This window comes from Pempheris klunzingeri, chromosome 10 (assembly GCF_042242105.1).
Source record: "Pempheris klunzingeri isolate RE-2024b chromosome 10, fPemKlu1.hap1, whole genome shotgun sequence".
In the NCBI taxonomy this organism is placed as follows: Eukaryota; Metazoa; Chordata; class Actinopteri; order Acropomatiformes; family Pempheridae; genus Pempheris; species Pempheris klunzingeri.
In genome coordinates this window covers 24,399,127-24,424,232 of record NC_092021.1, presented here as the reverse complement: position 1 = coordinate 24,424,232, position 25,106 = coordinate 24,399,127, and the positions used below count along the sequence as shown (strand labels likewise).

General features: G+C 43.0%; 1 protein-coding gene across 1 annotated transcript in view; it reads right to left on the bottom strand.

The window, feature by feature from the left end:
* The window catches only part of pdia5 (protein disulfide isomerase family A, member 5), a 52,954-nt gene that overhangs the window by 9,188 nt on the left and 18,660 nt on the right, over positions 1–25,106 (bottom strand). Inside the window, exons 4-14 of the mRNA XM_070837977.1 lie at positions 22,707–22,790; positions 22,518–22,563; positions 20,527–20,619; positions 19,639–19,699; positions 18,757–18,824; positions 16,569–16,660; positions 13,142–13,213; positions 11,034–11,170; positions 4,935–5,005; positions 4,032–4,195; positions 3,455–3,585 (exon numbers count right to left, since the gene is read on the bottom strand). Coding sequence (XP_070694078.1) covers positions 3,455–3,585; positions 4,032–4,195; positions 4,935–5,005; positions 11,034–11,170; positions 13,142–13,213; positions 16,569–16,660; positions 18,757–18,824; positions 19,639–19,699; positions 20,527–20,619; positions 22,518–22,563; positions 22,707–22,790 — 1,019 coding nt within the window. The remainder of the gene's footprint in view (positions 1–3,454; positions 3,586–4,031; positions 4,196–4,934; positions 5,006–11,033; positions 11,171–13,141; positions 13,214–16,568; positions 16,661–18,756; positions 18,825–19,638; positions 19,700–20,526; positions 20,620–22,517; positions 22,564–22,706; positions 22,791–25,106) is intronic.

Here is a 25,106-nt window from a genome sequence, read left to right as displayed (position 1 = left end):
ACAAGTGCACTGACTGATGGCGGCCACAGTTATAATTGGGTTTTTTTCTTTTTTTTCTTTTACTGTTGTCTGCATGCCCACGAGCATTCACAGACACACAGATAACTCTATCTTCCACTGAATTGCACATCAGCCGTCCATTTGCTTTCCATTTCAGAGCTGCCTCTCTAAGCCAGCGTTCGGCACAAGCCAGAAACCCATTTCCTGCTGAGGCACCCTTTTAGCAGCAACATTAAACGGTCTTTAAACCTTTAAAGGTTCTGTCGCTATTCTGAAAGGGATGGATTAAAAAAAAGAACACAGTCATGTGTCGTACGCCATGTTTTGGCCTCACATGAAGAGAACAAACCAGGCAGGTGGTTGTAGCTGCACAGAGGCTGCCTGAGATTGTGTTAAAGCATACAGGAATATTTCAGTTTTCACATCTGACACACCTTTTGTCATCAAAGCTGCTTAAAGATAGTCAAAAGGTTAATCTGCTGTTGATAGTGAGACCTGCCTCTCTCATTTCTCTCCTCTGCCTGCACAGACACTTTAAGTCACCTTCATCTCATAATTACTGACTGGGGCCGACAGTGAGGTAGAGATAAAAGCAGACAGATGGATAGAAAGATGCTGCCAGGTAGAAGTCAGGGAGATGTGCTGTAATATCCTTGATTTGTTTGTCTTTAGCAAAAGCAGAGACGTAACCACAGCAATACATTCACCACAAAACTCAGCTTCTCATAACACTCAGTACTCAAAGTATGCATTTATTTAACTGCTTTTATTTAACACTGCATGGATACAAAGGGACTACCAACAGGTCAGGAAGGAGCCAGCCAGAGAGAGAGAGAGTGTGAAGGCATTTAGTTTTAGTTAAGGTTCAGTTATGCAGATTTGAGGCTAAAAGTTAATAACCAAAACCTTTGCTAACGTAGAATTATTGTTTGGCAGTTGTATGCCTCTGCCAACTTATCACTTTACATCCATCCATGTTGTTGGGGCAAATTTTTGGTTTGTGAAATAAGAATATATTAATAAAATGTATTTGACTTTGTTAAACTTGCTGTCCTTGATCTGTTGTATGTCTTTTAGTGTGCAAGTTCACTGAGAGACACCGAAAACAGAGTCAGATTCTTCGTATGTGTTCACATCTGGCTGATTCTGAGCACAAAGTTGCAGCCATGGCAGTAAACAGTGCTGCAAACATGGATGCTGCTGCAAAGAATCACGACCAGTTTGAAGGTGGGCACCCAAGATTAGTGCCACCAAGTCATTATCCGACAAATGATGAAATCACAATCCCCCTCCTCAGTTCCTGAGTTATGGCGTTGGGTAACGGCCAGAAAAGAGTTTTTGCAGAACAACATCTGACCTTTTGGATATAAAATAGCATCACTTCATCATCTCATCCTAATTTTGCCATAATTAGTATGAATTGTGGCTGAAAACATGTTTTTGTGAGGTGAAAGTGACCCTGAGCTTTGACCATAAAAATCAAATCAGTTCATCTTTGAATCCAAATAGATGTTCGAGCCAAATTTGAAGAAATTCCCTCACAGTGTTCCTGAGATATCATGTCCAGGAGAATGGAACGGGAAAACACACAACCTGAAAACACAAAGCCACCAACCACGGCTGTCGCCGGCACAGAGGCATAGAAACGGATTGTTCTGCTCCGGCCTTGATGTCTTAGCAAGCAGCTGCATTTCATCAAATGCTCTATTAAACGCAAGCCCCCTCACTGATAAGACTCCAGCGAGCAGGCTGCAGACGGGGTGGGCGGGCAGCAGGTTGTTGCTGCCTCATGTGCATCTGGAGCATCTCTTTGTAGAGGGAAGCACCAAAGGGCCCAACAGAGGCAGCAGCCTGACCGCTGCGCCCCGGTTGGCTTTGAAGCCCTCATCAGACACAAGGGGCAAAAAAACGGGACAGAGGTGTGTGTGTGTGTGTGTGTGTGTGTGTGTGTGTGAGAATTGGTAATTACACACATTAGCCAGTCTGTATTTTCTCTGCTTCTGTGTTTTGTTTGAGAATTCAGATGAAGAGTGTCATCACACTGAGCCCTGACAATTTTAAAGATATCAGCTCATTAAAAAAAAAAAAGTTGGTCCCACAGATGAGACTGAGAGTGTTCTTAAGATGGACCCACTCCATGAAGTGCTGGTTAGATACAGGAGTTCTTTCAGTGCCAGACTAATTGTACCACGATGCACTACAGAGCACCACAGGAAATCATTCCTGCCTGTGGCCATTAATCTATACATCATAGTGGTAGTAGTATTAGTATTATATAATACATCTTCTCACTCTGAGTGTACAATAATAATTTTAAATACATCTTTTTTTTTATTCATACTTTTATATATTTATATTTTACTTTGTGTTTGAAGTTTATTCTTATTCTTTTGGAGCTGTGTGTAACAAAAAGCAATTTCCCCCTGGGGATTATTAAAGTAATTCTGATTCTGATTCTGATTCTGATTAGGAAACACATCCTCCAGTTGAACTGCAGCTGAACTGTTTGTGTTATGGTACCTGTAGAGCAGCTTTGAATCATTTTTTGGCTACTTAGAAGCAGAGGATCTGGCATATCAGTGTCATGTTAAACACCCATTTTCCAGATTTCATTTGGAGTGGTGTTTGTGCTTATTTAGCTCTGCTTTGGTCTCCACCGACTCCTGGGAAAAATATCTGCCTCTTTAGCTGCTACATTTTCCCTGGATAGTCATTTATTTTGTCCATGTACAGTTGCTGGACAAGTAGCGTACAGCGGTCTGAGGAGAGCGAATCAGACAGCAAACGTGGCGCCAAACCAAAACAATGAGCTACAAGAGGTGAAAAAGCTCCACAGAGATGATGGTAATAATTCTCTGTGGGCTCACAACTTAAAGAAACTCCTTTCATGTTCCATGCAGTTATTTCATTCATTGACATTGGAACTTTAAGAGCCAGATACTGATCACACACGATCTTACCGTTGCCATGTTCCTGACCAGGCTGTAATTTACTGCCAGCTGAGCAAAGATCCCTTTTGACATGTCAGAGTCAGACATGTGCTATTTCTTAGAGCTGTGCCGAATACCATGTTTTCCCTGAAATATGAGGTGAAAGTGACTTTTTTTTAACTCGCACAAATCTATTCTCAGTCATCTGAATCATTCCTGAGTCTCCCCACGGCTTAGGTGGGGTTTATACACTGTGCGATGAGGAGCTTGACAGGCAGCGCTGCATTACATGTGCACACTGGTTTAAATCCAGGATATGATCACACCAAGTCCAACAGATCAGGGCTGTGACCTTCAGGCTCACAGCAGGCACATGCAGTGCAACAGTTTGTGAAAAGTGTCTAGTGCAAGTTTTCAGATAAGATTTCACTAGTGATTCCAGGCCTTTGTGTGGTGGCTCACTTCCAGACTACTTTGTTAACAGTTGTTAAGCAGAGGTGATGTGAAATACTGTGAGCTCTTACATGGAGCGTAGAACATGACGAGGGCATGTTTCTTCTTCTTCAGGGCCTCTCGGAAATCTTCTGATCCAAGATGGCTGACGCTGGAGGGCTTGTCCTCCCAAGACTGCTCTGGCGGAGGAGGAGCCTGGGGACTGCAGACATGAAAGAGAGCAAAGCAGCATCTATTATGTATACTGCAAGGAGGGAAAAACACTGCTCTACATTTATTGTAAGTGATAAAGGGGTGTCAATAGAGACAGAGTACAAAACAGTAACACGTTAGTATTAGTGATGCTCGAATGACATTAAATAATGTCTATTGTCTTCTGGTCTATTTGTTTTCACGGTGACCCTTTCCAAACATGTACCTACTGTACTGGAGGGTTGTTTTGAAAAGTTGCTGTTTAAAATTCAGTGCTTCAGTTCACTGACTTTGTGTAGAAGGTAACAGATGAGGAGAGTGAGCAGCTAAAATGTTTAAGCTTAGGATTAAATCACTACAATGAGCATGAGTTTGATTTGGTGTCTAAATGTGTTTGTGTTACACGGGCAGCGCTTGTTGGACATGATCGAGTCGCCTGTTAGGTGTGCGACTCACTTGTGCATGAACTCGATGATCTTGTCTTTGCTTCGGAGATGTGGCAGCGTGAACTTGTCTTCACCTTTCTCGAAATACTTAACAGTTGGGAAGCCAGAGATCTTAAAGCGCTCCCCCACAGCCTTGTGCACCGTGGCGTCCACTGCTGCCAGCACACCCGGACTCTGTGGGGACATAACAATAACAAACCCCAAGTCATGTGGGTAAAAATCCTAATGAGAAAGTGATCTGTTCAATTAGTCCAGTGGACGTCCCTTATACACAACTGTTGCATGACACCAATTAGCCCCAACTACTTAAGAAACAATCAACAACCCTTTTGCAAAGGAGCACACGCTGTATATAAAAATGCTGCATTAGTAACAGCAGCAGAGAAGCACGGAGGAGGAAATAAATGATATGCAGGGTCTTAAGGGCTCAGGGTGAGACAGGCTCCACTCCATCCATATTAGATAATGGCCAGCCTTTTCCCATTGACCTCCAGTGCCGGGCACGAAGCCACAAGGAGAAGGTCCAAACGTTGGGCCGGGGGGACGCTCACGGATGAGATAATTGCTCCAGTCGCCAGGCTGGAGTTTTATAGGCCATGCCCCTGGCTGAGGAGTGTTAGATTACCACTGAGGACAGAATGGCGTAGAGGAACAACGAGCAACACACCCTACTAATCAGAAACACATCGAGAGCTGGGCTGCAGGACAGACCAACCAGCGTGCAAGCTGAATTGGCCAAAAGCCTTCAGGCCAAGAGAAGGGATTACTATGATCTGTTAATGAGGCACCAGTACACCCGTGTAGTTCTGCATGTTCATCAGAGTGTGAGATATGAAAATTGAAGACAACACTCGGGCCTGTAGAGATGCATGCTGTGCACACGAATACAAAAACAAAAGGTCATGAAACTTACGTCTGCCCCCTTGTTGAGTATTTCAGCAGCTTCATCATACTCTGGCTTCATCTTCTTGCAGTGTCCACACCCTAAAGGATTCAAATCACACCTTAGAGCCCGGCTGATGATGGATTTCTGATACTTGAGAGTCTTGAGAGAAAAAAAACTGATCTAACTAATATCTCCGATGATATCTTTTTTCAGTTCTTATTAAAAACTTGGCAAAAGACACAGTTTTGGTAATTGTCCCTCAAAACTGGTGATTAAGGAAGTGGGACAAAGTCAAGTACTGAAGCACAACACCTTAAAGTTTACTATCAAAAACATATAATAAGTATAGAAACAGTATTAACTTAATGATGCATTTTAAACAGTAAACTTTATTACACATAAAACTACTAATAAAAAGGCAAAAGCAACAAAAACATTCAAAAATATGATCAGAAGTATATGAAAATGCATGCCTGCTTTCTGTAGCAGTCTTATCAGTGGGAGTAAACAGGAGTAAGAGGAAGAACCTTGCCAAACACATAAACAGGGAATAACCATATATTCCTTAAGAAATTACTTCCATAAAACAATTGCTGGGAGCTTTAATGGTGCAATCTTTGCACAATATTACATCCTCAGAGCTGTCGTGTTGAATCAATGCGCATCAACAGCTGTAATTATCCAGTGTCTTGCTGTGTCACCCTGGTTTGTCAGTGGGTTTACTGCCGCCATGCTGAGGGTGAAACTGTGAATGAGATGACAAGAGTCCCTCGTGTTTACCAGGAGAGTTAAACCTGATTACTTACAACATGTTTCACTCTCACGCATGTGTGTGTGTGTGTGTGTGTGAGTAAGCGTGTTATAAACAAACTGAATGAGACTAAGAGCTGGATGCGAGTGAGTGATGAGTACAGCAGCGAAGGAAGGAGACCAAGGAGAAAACAAAGGTAAAAGGGAGAGACAGAGAGGAAACAAACTGGTGCAGGTGTTGTTAGAGCTGGGTAATATTATTAAGGTCATGGCTAGCGGTGTGTCATATCACATCATATCTGATAATATTTATTGAATTTTTAATGTGTTATATAATGGCTCTGACAATATTATTATGTGCTGGTGTGAGCTTAAATGTAGAGACTTTGATTTGGTTTTAAAATATGGGGAACTACAACAAACCATGACAATATGGAAGCAGTGTTAACAGAAAAAAGGAAGACAAAGCCAGACATCTTATGTCAAGAGCAGGAGAGCAGCAAGCCAAAGTACAATTGGCATAACCAAGATGTTTGTGTGGTTTCAGGAGAAAGATGGCGACTCAAACAGCCGAATGGGGACGCTTTAAAGTCGCATCCCTAAAAGATGATGTTCTTCTGATGACAGCACTCCCACACGTGAACAGAGAATATCGTGACACGCGATCTTCAGCAGACTGCAGACATGTGCTTCTGTTTTGGTCCAAATAATGCTAAAATATTCTCAGTGTTTTGTCATATCATCATTACTGGTTTTACTGTGTTAGTATTCTAACACCCTACGATATCATGACCCAATTAGGACAATTAATTAAAGCAATATATGATGAGTAGATCTAATGTAACACTTAATTCGACAGTCAGTTGAACAAACTGCCTTACATCACTCTCTCCACATGTGTTAAACAAAAACCTACATAATGTTTTCCTCCTTCACATCCACACAATATGATTCCACTGAGAGTCCCGTTATGATAATATGAATCATCTCCCAGCTCTAGAGAGGGTTGTGGCTTTCTCAACTTGAGTGCAAAATGAATCCCATTACATCACCAAGCTTCACCATCAGCATAATACTGTTCCTCTCAGTCGGTTAATGACGAGCAGGGCAGCATTAGTGGTGTTTGTGCTGCGTACATCTGGAGCTGGTGTCTGCATATGTATGTGAGCACATGTGATCTTCTCAGGGAATCTGTCCACATCATGAATAAACTCCCTGTATGGCGGGGTGTGTGTGTGTGTGTGTGTGTTAATGTTGCATGAGCAGCAGGCAAACATTTTATTTTTGGAACTGCATCGACTTTGAAAACACATAACGCAATATTTGTCTCACACAATGTTCACGATGTTTTGTCTTAAGATGTAATGAATATGCTGTTTGATCAGCGCTGAGCCGTGTGTATATGTGCTCACAGCACGTTTGTGCACAGATGCATGAAACAAACTTGGTACATTTCCAAACCTGGCAAATTGCCCTTGTCAAAACAGTTCAGGAATTCCTTTCTTCGATATACAATGCAGTGCTGGCGCAGGCTATAAATCAAGTGCGATATGACTCGAGGAAAAAAAAAGGGTGCTTCTCTTTCAACTGAGTCACTGTAGTGTGCGATCATCAGATTGTGTCGAAGCTTACTGGAGAAACAGAGAGACTAAAAGGACTTTGTCTGACCCTTCAAACTGATGAGTAAGAGAGAAAACCAAATGTCCGTCCTGTGCTCAGCATCACCCTGCTCTGCATTCAGAACAAGTGGTGCATGGTCAGTGTGTGTGTAGGGTGATGTGGGGGAGCTTACAGAAACACACTAAAATATTGCTGATTCAGACTGAGTGTGGGGAGGGGAGCTCAGAGTCAAGAGAACAAACTGGCCACACATCACACAATGATGACTGATATGCACAATGAAAGGAAAAAGGCCGATGAGTTCTCTCTGCTTCACAGCAAATGTTAGATGTTAAGGTCAAAGTGTTCTGGGTCTTCTCTTCTCTGGGTCTACCGCTGCAGTAAGCCGCTGGGCCTCTGGCTACTAGATAAGTGGCCAGCCAGCAGAGATGTTCATACCAGACACAAACACTTCTGGATCAAAAGTTGTCATTTACAGTCGCTAGAACAACTCTCCATATTCCAAATGTTGCTGTGCTCTCAGCGAAACAATGTTGGCAAAAAGGAACTTTTGTGTTGGTCAGGACATAATCAGGCTCACTCTGGGACACAGAGCGTTCAGTCGGAGGTTTTGCCGCCGTAAGGCACTGCATGCAAACAACCCCTGCTGAGTGCTGCTCAGAGGACAGTGAGGATGGCTGCGCTGAGAGGTGGACAAAAATGCAAGCTGATGGTGCTGGTTGGGAGACCATTAATCTCACTCTGACAGCAGAGCCATTAAGAAGCTGCATTGAAGCAGCATGGCTGAGCATCTGTAAGTGTGTGTGTGTGTGTGTGTGTGTGTGAGAGAGAGAGACAGAGAGCGATATGAGGCGTAATTGTGTGCAAGTCAAGGTGTAAAATATGTGTTTGATATATGCCAGGGGTGTACAGATATTTACTGTATGTGTGTGTGCGAGCTGAGGAGATTTGACGCGGCTTGTTTTAGCCGACTGCCCTCGCTGCTGTCCGGGGGTGTAGGCAGGACTAGTCCGCACTCTTCAGGTAGATTATTTCGTAAAATCGGGATAAAAATGTGAAAATGTTGTTGTTTTTTTATCCATATCCATGTTTTCTGCTCTATAAACACCAACTAATGAAACCAAAATCACATCTGCAGGTTTTCTCTATAATGTGTGATGTCTAGACCGTAACATAAAAGTAAGAATATGAGCGCTTGACATTATAATCAATATAAAAGATTAACAATAGCATGTAATTATGATGCTTCACTTCTCCCTTTTTAAGAAGGCTGCCATCTACGGTAAGTTTCTTCTATTTATTCTTGTGACCTCAGCAAACTCAGACAGATAATGTTTGTTGTGCTTTTGTTTTGACACAGATACCAGTGAGTGTCAGATACAACACACACAGCTGCTTCAAATGAATGCTTGTAAGGCTTCTGCAGCGCTTAATGATGAGCTGATCATAAGAATCAGGTGTGTCGGAGCATCTAAAACATTGCAGCTTCAAAGACCAGGAAGAGGAAACAACTGCCTTAGACACAGGAATGAAATCACTGTTCTTACTCCTTCACTGGAAATCAGGTGAAACTTGCTCGAGAAGATACTGATAAAAGTCAGAAATGCATATGATGCACTTGGTGATGATTTGCATAATCCAATGATGTCATATCCAATGATGTCATACACACATATATATATATATATATATATATATACACACACACACACACACACACACACACTATATATATATGTTAATACTATATATATAGTTCAGTGTGCAGCCGCTTCATGCAGCATCTCAGTCTCTCCAAGTCTGGGCGTCTTGCATAACGGTTGTTGTTACATTCCAAACACACTGATCTAATAACTGAACTTGTGTCGTTTAGCTTTTCCTGTTTGGTGGATCATATTTGCAGAAATCCCAAGTGATGGTGATGAAGTGATGATTATTTTTTCCAACCAGCAGAAGTTTAAATATTAGTGCAAAATGTGGTTGAGTTTAAGGCAGTGAGTAATGAGATAGTGGATGCAGCAGGCTCCTCTCCAGTGTGTGAGTGTTAGGGACGTGTTTGTATCACTTAAACAGCTGGAGAGTGTGTTTGCCCTCTGGGTGGAGTGCAGTGCTCCTGGCAAACTGGAGGTATGACAGCTCTGCAGCAAAGAATGTGATTAAATTTTGAAAACAATGAATCATCATTGTGCCGACTGCTAGGGAAAAGGACTCTATTCTTATTTATTCATTTATTTTTGCAGCGTGGAGACTGAGATGAGCACAGAGGGGAGGGGAAGGGAGCAGCTGGGCAGGTAGAGAGAGGAGAAAGGATGAGGAGGTGAATTGTGGGAGGAGGTGATGTAGTCAGAAGCAAAGAGGCAGCTGAAGGGAAAAACAAAAGCAAAGGTTTAAAAATGGGCCGAAACACGATTCAGACTGTGTCGTGTATTTGTTGCACTCAGGGAGAGTTTCTAAATGGGGTGAATCTATTTGCATGATTTTAAAGCTTTGGGTCGCATCTATCAACATGACAAATCTCCTCTGGACGGCTCCCTCACACGCAGGAGGGCTGGACCAAAGCAAAGCAATCTGGAAGAGCGAACAAAAAAAAACCTAACTCACTGACAAAAGCTGGCATGTTTACAAAGTTCTGCGTAACAACGGCGGGATGGTGCGTGAATAAAAATGACAAGCAGGCTTATGTGAACCATATGGCAACAATGAAGTGCTCTGCTGTGGGGATGAACGCGCGTGTGTGACCGTGCGATACAAAATGCTATAGTTACTGCAGCCAGCTTGTCTTCGGGTACGTTTCGCAATTTCCAGTCTGCTTTTGGTTACTTTCTCCAGCTGACTGTTAATACTGAGCATGACAGTGAAACGGTGATGTTATCTGTGTGACTAAATAACATTTCTGCCAGAGAAGATCTGCAAGAGGATGTTTTACACAGCAGGAAGGAATGTCAGGCTCCTCTGACACGCTGACGCACATATTTTACAATCAAAACTACTTTGTCTATTCTATGAAAACTGTTTGTATTTCTGAGACAAGGCTGGCGACACTATACACATCCTTGCTGTCAATAAACCCCATTGAAAGACCAAAACTAACAACGAGTTGATCCTTCTAACAAGTATTGTCAGTGTATTCTATACAGGAATGTATTCAGGAGAATTACTGAGCCTTTTTTAAAACCGAATCTTTTTTTTTTTTTTTTTAAAGGTTTACATCTACAGAAAGAAGATGAGCTGGAGCTGAGTGCCACAGGTACGGGGGGGAGAATTCGAGAAGTTGGACGACAGAGAGAGGCAGACTGATGCATTATTGGTTTTGGTCTTGTCACTGGAGGTTTTGATGGGAAAGTAAAGATTATCACAGCCTTATTCTTAGAGGCCATCAATACGGACCGGGCCTGGAACTGACACAGGAGGTTCACGGCACTTTTATGGTGCAGGAGTGATTAGCTGAACAATAAAGAAGTCACTCAGCTGAAGATTAATCAATTTTAACAATTCAAGTTATTGAGTTATTCCAGCCAAACATTTTCTAGTTTTAGTTCCTGAAATGTGGGAATATTTCTGTTATTTTTCTCGTATTAATGTATACGTTTTTTTTTTGGTTTTGAGCAACCAACAGCAATTTAAAGACACCATTCAGGCTGTGGATACTTCTGATGTTCATTATGTTATGAGCTTGTATAGATCAAATAACTGATCGATAATGAAAGTAATCCAAGGTTGGGGACCTGCTCTTTTTCAACTCTGGTTCTTACTCACAGGGGGCGTAGAACATGACCAGGGCTGCAGGATGTTCCTCCAGGAAGCTGTCGAAGGACTCATCTGTCAGGTGGAAGACAGGGGAGTCTGTCTCAGACCACGGCACCTCGGGGGTCTTTGGCTGAGGTGGCTGAGGGCTGAAACAGGAAGTGGAGACAGCGAGGGCAACAGAGGTGAGGGACACTTAAAAAGCAGACACATTCCAGCTGGCAAGTAATCTGTATGAAGCAAAAAACAGACACAGCTGCAGCCCACACTCCACCCAACACACACACACACACACACACACATCTGGACCGAAGCAGCCACGCCTTGATGACGCCGCACAGTGCTGCAATGCCAAGAGCGAGTGGATAGATATAAACAAGCACATTCACTGCACTTATGCACACATGCACATATAAGTTATTTACTGCTTTAAAAAAAGAAATGTGCAGCAGGGGTACCAAGAAATGCTGCTGCTCCTCCCAACACTTATTTCTTATCCATAATGCCATCTGGCTAATCGCCATGTCTTCCATACAAAAAGCTCAGGGACAGAGTTTATCAGGGACTGAAGCTACACTTATCAGATGACACCTTAAGTCGCTCTTCTGCAGCACAAGATGCAGTTTCCTCCCGAGCTGCATGTTTACAACCGTACCAATTGTGCTCCACGCCATTATGGTTGTAAATGCAGATGCAGGTGACAGTTATTATCAAGGATGCTGACGCTTACCTCTACATCTGTGTCCACTTATTGTGCTGAAACTAGACCCCTGAGTAACTCAGGACTGGCATCAAGTAGATGTCAAGAGATGTTTTAATGTGCAATATACTAAAGGAAGGGACTCCACTATTTCAAACGTGTGGCTTAAGAATAACTGTCCTTTATTGCGCCTGTTGGCAGAAAAACAAAACAGCTGTGTTCTTTGTCATTGGTGTAGAACATCTTGAGAGATAAAAGTCCGGCGAAAAAGGAGGAAACAAGTGAAACTGAGTGGGGAGTAAATCTGAACATGAGAGAAACTTCATCAAAACTTGGGCGAAGTAGGGGTGATAAACGGGGGAGAGGAGATAAAAAATCTGAGGCGGAGTGCTAGAAAAGAAAAAAAAAAAAAAAAAGAGCACAAAAGACAGTGTTTCAAAATATGAGCGCAGCAAATCAGACTATTCTGGAAAAAAAACCATTCAACACAGTAAAACACAGCAAAAACACTTTTCAGCTTTTCCTCATCTGCAGCATCTCCAGATGAAGAGGCACTGACGCGACACACTGCAAATGTGATGAGGCTTGCAGGAGGTCAGTCCTCCACATTTTTACTGCACGGAAAAATACTTATGTGGAAATATACACACACTAGATTTAGTGGCCTAAGGTCCGTCCGTCCGTGTAGAGGTGTTTTCGCTTTGTGCCAGGGAGACAATGAAACAGAAATGTATGCTTGTTAAAGCCAGATTAACAGCCGGTCGTCACTAATTAACTGGAATATGAGGTGCATTTGTATTAGCCATTCTGTCACCTTGATTTGACACCTGACAGCGAGCCTGGCAACCACCTCTAAATCACACTGCTGAGCCCTGAGTAAGCAGAGTAGTTAAAGCTTGGGGCTGGTGGGGGAGTTGTTATGCCTCTGGGCTAAAGAGAGTGCAGCTAGAATACATCCTCTGCCTGTCTCTCTGCGTTTCCTGTGATAGCTGTGAAAGCCCTGTGCCCTCTGACTGCAGCCCTGTGGACGGTCATGGCTGTCCAGCCGGGCCCTTGACGCGAGCGGAAAACGGACAAGGAGGAGGGAGGAGGGAGGAGAGTCGAGCCACGGTGGGAGACAGGTGGTTACCGACGGAGAGTGTGAGCCAAGGTGACAAAGAAAAATGAGACAAGAAAGCGGCAGGTGCAGATTGATGACACGGTGGCAAGGTGAGTCAGGGTGAGGACAGACGAAGAAGAAAAGGTGTGATGAAGACCGCAAGAGGAGGAAAAGGCGACGCCAGACATTTCAGGTAATAGGCTGAAGGGGGTTCTGCTCATTGTAGGAGACAGAAGGCAGAGCGTCGTTTTAGAAGCTACAACAGCTTTGGACAAGTCTAAATGCATCTTCAGCGAGTGCAGCGATCAGGATCATACTCACTTCTTCATCCAGTCTGCGATATCCTTGGCTGTGGCTCCGTAGTTTTCATAGTGGTGAAGGAACTTCCCCTTCCTAAAATACAACAGAGCACAAGAACAAGGTGATGAAAACCATCTGTCAGAGATAGAAATGGTTATGGATTCGTACTGTTCAAAGTTTTAAAACCACTGCCAATATGATATCTGCCCTTTCCTGGTTATATTTCTACATCCTGTTGTATTTAAAGGGATAGCCCACCAATAGTCTGTCTTCTAAACATGATATACTCCTCACCTGTAGTAGAATGGCAGAAAAACATGTAAAAACCTTCCCTGAAATGTCTCAAACCACTCCTGCAGCACAATATCACGTCCGGCTTAGATTTGGAAATGATTCATTGGCAAAGGCCTTTTGTTTGGAACATAGTGAGCACAAGGATCTACAGCAGAGGAGGGGCTAATGCCGCAAGCACAGTTTCTGGTTTCTCACCGTGAAACTGAATCACAGTAGGAATCCATTGTGACTGTTGGTAATCAAAGCTGGCAACAGCTTCCTCCACAAGAGCCGTGTTTCCAAGCTTACAGGTGAGAATAAATCAGAAGGAGCCATTTTCACTGAAAATTAGTTTATAGTTGTTTTAAGAGAATAAGAGTAAATCAAATCTAGAATGAATTTAACAAAAGTAATCAGGACATATCTGATCAAACCTCAGTATCTCACTGAGGACTTTGTGACAACTTTCAGAGCTTGATGGTTTTTAGTACTTGACGCTAAAGACACTGTGCTCAAAAAGTAGTGCGGCTTGATTCCTCATCATTTCCTGCAGAGCTGACATTGAGGAAACCGAGTGATCTAGGTCAGGTGTGATAGACGAAAAGACAGGATCCTAAACGCAACCATAGCAAAGGCAGAAAGCTGGGTCAGACCTCAGAGAGACGGAACAGCACAAAGCCAAAAGGCTCCGACGAAAAGTTCACCAGTTGGTGCTCTTTCCTGTCTAGTATTTTGTAAGTTAGCCTGAAAGTGCGTATAAGAAATGCCAGTGACCCGTAATGCATTTGAAATGAGCTGGAAGCATCTCCTCAGCTCCATAGTCTAAAAAGATTCAAACCGTAAGCAGATTTTCGACGCAGGAATGAGTTTATCTCCTCGGCTCTTCGCTGCCACTAAATGAAGGCCGGGGAGCGGATGCGGATGCGGCGGCTCAGCCCAGCGCTGAAGGATCACTGACAATTGGAAGTGGCTCTGGGCAGTGTGACTCTGCAAACACAGAGGGTGGCGACGACCACAGTTACAGCTCCTGAGATACAGGGCAGACATTATTAAAGGTGATACACGATTACACACACGGGATTTGGAGCTTAAAACTTGCATTTTAAGTGAACTGACTACCGTGGCGGAGAGCGGCTGCTCGGAATTCAATCAGTGAGATTTATGACCAACTCTGTACTCGCTTGCTTTATCTCTACTGCTGTAAAATACACCGAAACCTTGTAAGATCAACTTGAGGAAATGTGAAATAAATGTCATTTCCCACAGTCACGGGTGTTTCTCCTCCCTAAAGGACGCAGTAAGGACAAAGGAGCTAAGACTGCTTCACTTTTACTGCTTGTTTAATTGATAGAAAGTTGAGGTGTGCTGCTGTGTTGGGCAGCAAGCTTTGGTAATCTGCAGGACCGAAGAGGTAAAAGACCTTGAACACTTGATCTTACAGCGAGTGCACCGACGAGATAACTCCAGCGGTGTTGATGCCGATTTACCCTGCAGTGATTAGCTGCTGTTTATCAGTGAGGGGCTCATTACTGAAGCCAATGGGCTTGGATGGTCGTTAGCTAGCCCTGTGCTGACACTAATGTGCTCCCAGCTAAACAGAATGGCCCTGGCTCATCTACACATGGGTGCACGGGTGAGCACGTGCACACACACACACACACACACACACACACACAATACACACAAGGAAGAAGCGCACACGTACAGGAAGGGGGCAAACGCACACACGCTAACTAACCACAGAGGCACTTAATCAGCCCCGGTCTAATTAAAAGGCCAGACTGGAATGAGAGAGTGTTTAATGTGGAAACGTGTATGATAAAGCTGGTGCAGGAGGAATAGGAAGCAGAGAGCAAAGCTACGCAGCACCAGCACACAGCTAACAACACTGTAAATATGACGGCGGTGCAGGGATGCTCTGGCTGGGGGGTCTGCTTTAACAAACACTATCATTCACACTCTCAGCCCCTACTGTGTGTGAGTCTGTGTGCATATTTAGACACAAGGGCTGAACAGTAAACTGAAATGATTAGATTACCAACAGCATTAAGTTCTTCCAAACATTAAAGAGAAACAAGGCCAAGTGCTAAATCAATGTCACCTGCAGCCTTAAGGTGTTCTTGGGGATGAAAAAACCTTTGGTACAGTATATTAAAAGTCTTTACTTCGTCTGGCCTATTAACAATTAAAAACACCGGCTCGTTTTGAGTCTCGGGGCAGACAACAGCGGTGCGTGGAAAAAAAAATCCAGCATCTTTTCATTTGGCACAGTGTGGTTCCTGGAGCAGAGGAAATAATATAATACAGAACTGAACTCTGCTCAACTTTTGCCACAACACAGCAGCTAGTTATCTGCTGCCTCTGCCAAACAAACACAAGCGAGGGAAACTTCCCAGTGTCCCGTCGTGTTTTGGTATCTGACGAGTATTCAAACTCAGAGATCTGGATCAAACTCTACCATCACATCATTACCTGGAGAAACAACCACCCCCCAACCAATACAGCCCCTTATAACAGTGCAGTTTTCAGTTAAAACACAATAATATTCAGTATAAAAGGGTAGAAACTGTGTGTGTTTATCTTATTTTACGACTTCTTTCTTAACAAGGGCTAGTAACAGTACGAGCGTAAAGCTGCCTCTGACCCGACTTCAGGCTGAGAAGCTCTGAGTTAGTAGCACCGTGTATTTGGCTTTAGGTTGGTTTGTAGAACTGTTGGACACAGGAGCTAAAACATAGCGTTCACAAAGAGGGCGAAAAGAGCAGTACGAGAAAAATAATGTGCTTTTTGAACATTGCAGCTTGTGAAAATATTCTAGTAGGATTCCCAAATAAAATCCTGATCCTGAAAATGAGAAGAATATGTCAATTAATACGTCCTTTAATGGATCATTTCTACTTCATAACCGTACAGCACCACCTGTGTGTCCAGCTACAACCAACATCTTCACCTCCTGTGAGTTTACCAGGAGATCCCAAAGAATCTAAAAGAAATTTACACGTGTTCTGAACTTCTAGGGACACCACTGCGAGCTGTGAGCCCGCCACCATCATGTCTATTGGTGCTTAAGAGGCCTGGGCTGCACTTTCGGTTTGAAGTGGCCTCGCTCTGATGTCCTGTGCCTTGGAAGTGAGGGCTGAGCCTAAAGTGAGACAGATGAGAGGACTCGACTCACTCAAAGTAACAGAAAGTCGGGTATCCTTTGACGTTGTACTCCTGCTTGAGGCCGTCAAACTCAGCTGGGTGCACATTCATCCCCGCCAGCACCTTAGAAAAAAGCAAAATAAAGGGGAAAATGAGGCATGAGTTGTCACGGAGGTGAAGAACAGTGACGGCAGCGAGACAAGAAAGAGAAAGGACATGAACCATCGTCATCATCAAAGACCTCCAAAATAAAAAAGATGGATTTCTCCAAGTATGAAAAGAGACTGCACTGAGAAACAGGCATGCTGAATGTTGATGAGCAGCTGTAAGACTCACTTTTGGGATCAAGTTTTTATTGACTTTTACATCAATATAACAGACAGAAAGTTGTTGCTTTTATGGATCTTTAATGGATTTAGTCTTTCATTGTGACCACATGCCTACAGCCAAACTAAAAGCTGATATTAGCTCAGCATGTATGCAGTTACCATTTTAAAATATGAAAACACAGTGCAGCATGCTAACGTTAAGCCTGTTCGCTGTGTAGCTTTAAGTTGGTGCTACATCAAGAGTCAGGAAATCACCAAGGTCATCATCTGATATGAAGAAAGCTGAGTGAGAAGTAGTGCTTTTCAGTCTCTTACATTCTGAAAAGTTATTGTCTGTCCTGTGATATGAGACGATGGTGTTCACCGGATGTGGTCTCCGGTTCCCGCAGCTATTCTGTCTGTAAGAATAAGCTTCGGCTACACTTACATCAAGCAGCTTTGACACGGTTAACAGCAAAAAGTCTGATGCCTGGACCTGCTTGTAAAATAAATCAAGCACCTCTTCCAACTCAGGCATTTTTTGGATATAAATCAAACACTACAAGTAATGTTCAACACATTGTTCACCACTAAGAAAAGCTTGAAGGACATCCATGAGTCACGGCGAGCTCTCTATGCTTTCTGCCCCTATTTAAAGTTGGCAGCCTTCTTCGACATTATCTCTGTTGTGTAGTAAGAATCACAATGGGTCCTGACAGATAATACTGACAAATAATCTAAAATAGAGAGAAGACACATTCAAAGCGACTTCCCACATTAATCAGAGTCCTTTCAGCTATTTCAGCCTGACGAGATGCAACACTTCAGGCCTTCCTGTGTCCCCGACACAGAGGAGAGAAATGTGTTGTACCACTTGGCTGACCACCAGTTCAGTATCCAAACCTTTCACCACTCAGCAGCACTAATAGTCTCTTGCAATAACAGACGCAGTCCCGTAAACCCCCCCTGTGGTCTGCATGCATGCATTCTGTTCACTTCCAGTTGAGAGGCTTATATTTTCACGACTCATATGCTTGATAATCAAACAAACATGCAGTTAATTATATTTTCATTCATTTCCTTCTTTGTGCGAGGCGCACTGCTCCACTTCAGCTGCCTTCTGCCTGCTCTCATTGTACAGGACGTTACCCTTCAGATTCTTCTTCCTCTGGTGCTCGAGGGACACAAAGCGTTCACGAACACAAAGCATTTGTTTCCCCAGCCCATCAAAGTGGTTGCTTTTGTGCATGCATCTCTCCAGTGCAGTTTAAAAGCATTTCAAAAGCTGGGAAGAGAGCCCCAAGTTTGTTTGTTGGCTATTGTAATACAGCCTGTCTGCAAACTGACAACTTGGGTCTTTGCAGGCACCCATGAGACCAGTGGGGGGGGAGAAAACAGGAGGGAGAGGAAAAGTTAGGAGGGAAACTAAAAAAACTGGGCAGGCTTAACTGGCATTTAATCCATACGGAGGTTGTAAACGTCACATGGAGGGACATTAGCCCTTCATTGTGGCTGCAGATGCAGCCTAATATACAGCCACTGATTACAAACCTGTGTAATGATATAAAATGATCTTGCCAGACAAGATTGGAAGCCTTTTGAATGAACCACTGGAATTGCTCAGGTGGGTCGATGCAAACTCAAAACACAGATAAAGTATGAATCAAGTCCAGCAGAGAAGGAATCAGGGGGATCCTGAATTGCCTTTAAAGGCCGTCTGGGTTATTGTCCTAATGAATCATAGCCTATGGTGTAGAAGCTGCTGAGGTCCTGGAGAAGTGAGAAGCTTTACAGCAAATACAAACAGTACCGATCAGAGACGGACGGCTGCAGATCAGAAACAGTTCATGTAATAAGACAGTGAACCAAGTGTGTGCAGGTCGAGGGGGGGGGGGCATTTAGCAGACTTACATATCTCCCCTTGGTCTCGGTGGCTGCTTGCTGAAAGATGGGCTGCATTCTCTTACAAACGCCGCACCCTGCAACCAAAACACAAAACGGAGCAACAGAAGTTATTACAGAGATATCAATAGCAACCGCCGCTCTGACAGCATCGACACAACTGTCAGGAGATTTCCCATCGCCTGCCAGGGGAATTGTTTTTTTTTTGTCAATAGCAGCTTCCAGTGGGCTATCTGCTGTGAAAGATACGATTTACTGAAAACCACTGACCATATCAACGGAGCACAACACATGGGGAAGCTCATGTATTTACTGCTGAGCAACAATAGCACACAAGAGAATTAACTCCTCACTGACTGAACACCATTTGTATGCTGAAGTGATCAGTGGCTTAATTATTTAGCCGCAGAACGCTCACTGTTTCCAGTTCCTGGGTTGTGAGGGTTTGGTGTTTTTCTCTGTTTGTATAATTGCTAATTAGATATCTCAGTGTTTGGACTGTTGGAAAATGTCACCTTGAGCTGTGCTAAACAGGTGATGGGCCATTTTAACATTGCTGATGTTTTACAGACTAAATTGAAACTGAAAAAAATAGCTGAGAGATAATCAGGAATGAAACACTCTTGATTTTAGAACTCTGTTGTTTGCCATGTATGATTAATGCAGAAACGCTCATCATTGATTGATTATGTTATTGATGTAGTCCACATACTATATGCTCTCTCTACAAATGAGGCTTCTTATACGATACGTTTTTCTTTTAACAGCTGCTGTCAGTTTCTCCTGGCACACGCATTCCAGTCGCAATATGTTCCAGCGGTCTAGCGAGGAGCGCACCACTTGTCCCAGTTACTGCGAGCTACTGAGCACTGTGATAATGAAAGGACTCACAGGGAGCATAGAACATCATGAGGACCGGCCTCTCCTCTTTCTTCAGCAGCTTCCTGAAGTCCTTAAAAAGAGTGAGAGAGAGAGAGAGAGAGAAGTTTTATTATTTAGAAACTAAAGATATGTGCAGCACATAAAATGGCTCCAAGTGTAAATGCTAAATTTGAACAAGAGGAAACGTCACTAATGTTGACTAAAGCTTAAAGCTTGTGATCAGATACATCTTGATTCTTCCAACAGCTTGCTCCGGGGTAAATCTCCCAGAATAAATCTCTGTTTAGCATACAGAGCTTCAAAATAGCACTAAGCACACCATCATCTTTGCTTTTTCAGCAGTTTATTAGACTGTGCACATTGCACAGAGTCATCACGTCAGCAAAGGTGGATCAGGCCCCATACCAGCTTCTCTTCCTCTTCGTCACCCCTTCATGAGCTCAGCTTCGTCCTGAAAACCCAAACTCGGCACAATCTTTTGTTGACACCTTCAACGAGCCTCCAGGCACAAGAGGACGAGCAGGTGAAAACTGACAGGGCCGCCCTTCATTAAACCAAAAGGCTTTCCAAACACTGCAGTTATCTATGAGTGTCTTAGGTCATCAGTTCATGGGTGAATGTGTTGGCGGTTTTAATGCTCATAATCCATGTGACCTTGCTCGACGAGAGCTGTTAGACAGGGCCGGGTTAGAAGACTTCATGAGCTACAGCCCTTTGATGATAAAGCCCTGATATGTTGCTCTTGGTGGGCGTGCTGCAGTGTCAACTTCACGAGCTGATCAACCCCTCAACAGAACAAGAGCGGCGATGCATCACATTAACTGCTTCCTTGCTGTCTCGTAATCAGCGTCTGTACGTCAAAAACTGAAAAAGGCTGCTTGTGCTGCTGCTGCTTACTTTTTCCGTCTCTATGTGGACGACGTCTTTTGCCTCGGGGTTCTCCTCCCACAGCGGGGGTCCTGATGGGTCTTTCAAGAATGCCACCATGGACTGAACGTAGGAAAGCGGGAAAAGAGAGAGAATCAGTGAGAGTCTTGACAATAGCAAGGCTGAGATCATCATAGATCACCGCCACAAAACCATCCTGAGAATATTCAAGTGACTGCTGGTGATTTACTTGTTTACGTGTTGCAGAAGTCACTCACTAAATTTAGTGCAGGCGACGCTATAGGCTGTGCCAGGTGGAAGCATATACACCAACATGTTTGTGCATCCAAGGGGTGTCAAAGCTATTTCAATACCTTTAAGTGTCTGGTAATGGGCTTGGTAAAGCTCCCTGTAAATATAATGAACCATATGTCTGCGGAGGCAACAGCAGGAAATATTTCATTCAGCAGAGCTATAACGATGACAGCGCGGACACGAAAGGAATATTCAATGATGATGATGTTATCATCAGGATTACTTGGTATTGGTTTAAAACTGAGACTTTCAGTGTTTTATTGTTTCGGAGGCCTTTCCATCTGCCAAGGAAAGAAATATGGGCAAAGCCCCAGCAAGCAGGATAATAAAATCACAACAGTCAGAAACAAAGGAGCAATCGCCCCCAGATGTCCTTCTGATGGGTTTTAATAAACTCAGAAGTCACCAACAGCAGAAGTCAGTTGTGAATGATTCAGAGAACCTTAATTAGGCCGGAGCAGTTTGTCATTCTTATATCTAAGTTCCTTCTTCTTCATTTTCAAGAATTGTAAATCGGAAGATCTGTGATTGTGTGTGTTCCCAGCAAAGTTACTAACTTGTACTGAACAACAGCCACTTTGTTTTCATGCAGACTCATATTCCACCATTACGCTCTGAATGTGATATGGGTCATGTAAACAGCACATAAACAGGTATTCTGAATTAGGATTTATTCCAAACGTAGCATTTTCCAGTTAAGGCACGTGCGACACGCCGATATGATTCGGGTTTTCGGAGCCTTCTTTGAACGCAGCATTCGAAACATGCGTCTCAGCTTCTTACTGCAGTTTGTGACTCACAGCTTCTTGCATGTTTATGGTCAGCTCTGTGCCTTATATTTTGCCGTTCCACTCTACTCTGATCAGAGGACACACGGCTGGATGCAAACAGGAAAACTGGTGGAATATTTATTTTCTTTTGCCATATTAACAGCTTCGTAGGAATAAATGCAAGAAAGAGAATATTTTGTGCATGTAGACACAGTCAGTTTGGCTAATTTGGAAAACTGTGTAATGAAACATGTCTGTTGTGTAGTTTATATGAGTTTCTTTGGATACTGGAGCCTGTGCTATTTATGCTCAATCAAAGACGGTTTGCCAGACAAAGAAGCGGCGCTCAGTACATCCAACAAAGACGAGGAGAGTGGTACAGTGTGTTAAACCTGCTGCCCTTGCCTTTGGCTCACTAAGACAGCACAGTCGGCAAAATATTGGATTTAAATGCTGATTTCTCTCCAAGAAAACATTATATTATTCCAAGCAGACATCATGAAGGATGTAACCCTCTGCTGGATAACAGGTGAAAAGAAAAAATATCATGTATAGCTCGTACATTTTTTATTTTAATTCTTAATTCTTAATTTTTTTCGGCCACTTGGAGGCAGTGGGAACATGTAGTTAACACAACAGAGTGTGTAAATGATCCAATATTGTGATTATAAAATAATTAGAGTCAGATAAATTTATTCATACATAAATTAATTGTTCATCCACAATCTTAATAAAACAGAGGCTTGCTCATATCCATTTAACTGCTATCTAAATTAAATGAACACATAGAATAATGTGGTTAAAGCAAAATGATTAATACTATGAATGTGAGGAGCCATTAGCAAATAGCAGACGGACACGAGGCAGGAGAGCATGTGTGCTGCACCTGAGCTGGAAGCTTGTGTGAAGAATGCAGGATTTTAGCTGTGCACTCACCTTGAAGGTGGCAGGCCTGTTGTACTCTGTGTGGAACGTCCCGTCTCTGCAAGACACACCAGACACAACGCTCACACCAGCGGGCGTAAACGGCGGACAACATGCTCCTTAAGCTGCGAACACGGTATTACTTTCCAGAAAGCACTGAGGTGTGGACAAGTGTCTGACAGCTAGTTTCTGGTTACTCACTTGTAATGCAACAGCTCTGCTCCTCCGTGTTTGGAGCTCGGGTCCACTTTCACTTTCTTACAGAGCTTACGGCCCTCTGAATCTCTGAGAAAGAGGCACATCAAAAAAAAAAAAAGAAAGGTCCAGTTTAGGAATAAGCTCTAACAAGCTCTGATTCATGTGATCATGTTGCATTCACAGAGCACTGCAAAGCCTTCTAGGAAATACTAAGAAGGTGGAAACAGAAGAGATGATCCGGGATAAAACACATGTATAAAAACTAAAACATGAACCATCACTTCAAACACAGGTTAAAAACACCCACATTTAATCTGAATTTTAAACACATTTAACTAAACATTGATTTAGGAAGCACCACTTGTGAGTCTCCTAACTAAAGAGCTTATTTGGACTCTTAAAACTGTTGATGTGTGACAGAGCCGGTCTGAAGAATGTCTGAAGCTTTTCATCTGCCGCAGCGTGCTCTCATATAAAAGCTATTATTTTTCTGTACACATATTTTTCCCTCTGCTCAGTCACCACTTGTTAAATTCCCCGTATGACTACCGTTATTTCTATATTCTCGGTTTGTATTATGCATATTGTGTATTACTTCGTTCTGTTGACGAGCCAACATGCTCTTTGGTCACAATGTCTTTCCAACATAGCTTCAATGAACTGAATAAAGAAAGGAGGAGAGAAGATGCTGTATGAAGACATAACTGCATTAATATTTCATCAGATTAATCTAATCACATGTACAGTGTTATATAAACAAGGCTGCCTGCTCCGTTTATTAGTTGTTCCAATACACAGACTCGTACATCTGCAGTGGAAACGCAAAGCTGATTACAACCTTTACTGTACTTTCTGTCTGCATACAGAAAGTCTGTGTTGCATAGAGCCACATTTCTGTAATTGAAAAGAGGCCTTCGTCGGAAAGGAAATAATATGCATACAGCCACCTACACACACTTCACACTTGCAAGTGCGAGGTATTATCAGCTGTACGGAGCACTCGTCCTCTATAATAAACAGCAAGGAAGATGTGCATTAATTTAGAGAGATGGAGAGAGATCTGTGCTGGAGAGAACAAATTCAAAGAGGTGGAATCCAATTATGGCTCCAAGACCCACAGCAAGCCAAATGTATGTTCAGTCTAGTTGTGCCTGACATGAGGAAGGCTGAATCTGTGTGTGGATGTGCCGACAGACAGTATTTCAGGTTATGACTGCGTGCTTCACGTCATGTTCTGCTGACTCATGAAGGCAGATGGCACCAGTCGGGGCACAACAGGAGCAGATGTGACCTCGACATGTATCTGGAGATGAAGCGCAATCATCCGCTACAGAGCCAGTCTGCTGTTTCTAACTCCTTGAAGCACTGCCACAAGTGACGGAGGCTGTGAGGACGGCAGTGTGTTCAAACAGCCCCATACAGGGGGATCCCGAAATCATGTCGAGGAAAACCCAAACCATCAAGAAGTAACAAGGGAACCTCATTCAAGTAGACTTAATCTAACCAAAAGGACTTTCATTGTTCCATTTCATGTAATTTCATAAAGGAGGACCAAACCTGAAGACAGTCAACCGTGTTCATTTAAGGCTAAACATTAAAGTCTGCAGACTCTGTTCTTCTGCTTATTCAGAGTGTTCAAATAACTCAGTGCATCCATCCAACTTAAATATCACAGTCAAATTGCTAAAAAACAAATTTAAAGTTGTCAGAAAAAACACTACTGTAAGGATCTTTGGGGTTTGGACTGTTGGTTGTTCAAAACAACCAATTTAAAGATGTCACGTTGAATTCTGGGAAAATGTGATGGGGTGTGATTTTTCACCATTTATGACATTAATCCAAAAAAAAATATAGATTCACCAATAAAAGTTCGGCAGGCTAATCAGTAATGATACCCTGATCACATTTCTCTGCTACTGATCCACCAACTCACACTCTGATCTGGTTTAAAAAAAAAAAAATTGTATTCTAATTTTTCCTCCTCATTACAGCCTGCAGTGCACATTTCCTCTATAATAGGCCACCATTTAAATTAGAAAAGCAATCTGAAAACTGAGCAGATATTCATTAGAAAACAGAACCTGCATCACAGCTCTTGTTTTATAGTTTCCTTGTATATTTTGTATAGTGCTGTAAGGTGTTTTGGACAATATCTGAGGAGAGGTGCATCAGCGTGGCTCTCCTGCACGGGAAACAGTTTTGAATCCCAACACCAACAACGGCAGCACGTTGTACCATCAAGACAAAACAAACGTCTTTTTTTAATTAGCCAGCTCTGCTTAAGTTGCTCACTGGCATGCATGCTGTCATGTCATGAACTGAAACTGCTGAATTGATTTCAGTGCTTTTAAAAACGGTGTGAGATGGAGCAGTTTTGACAGTTAAAGTGCCTGGAACAAATGA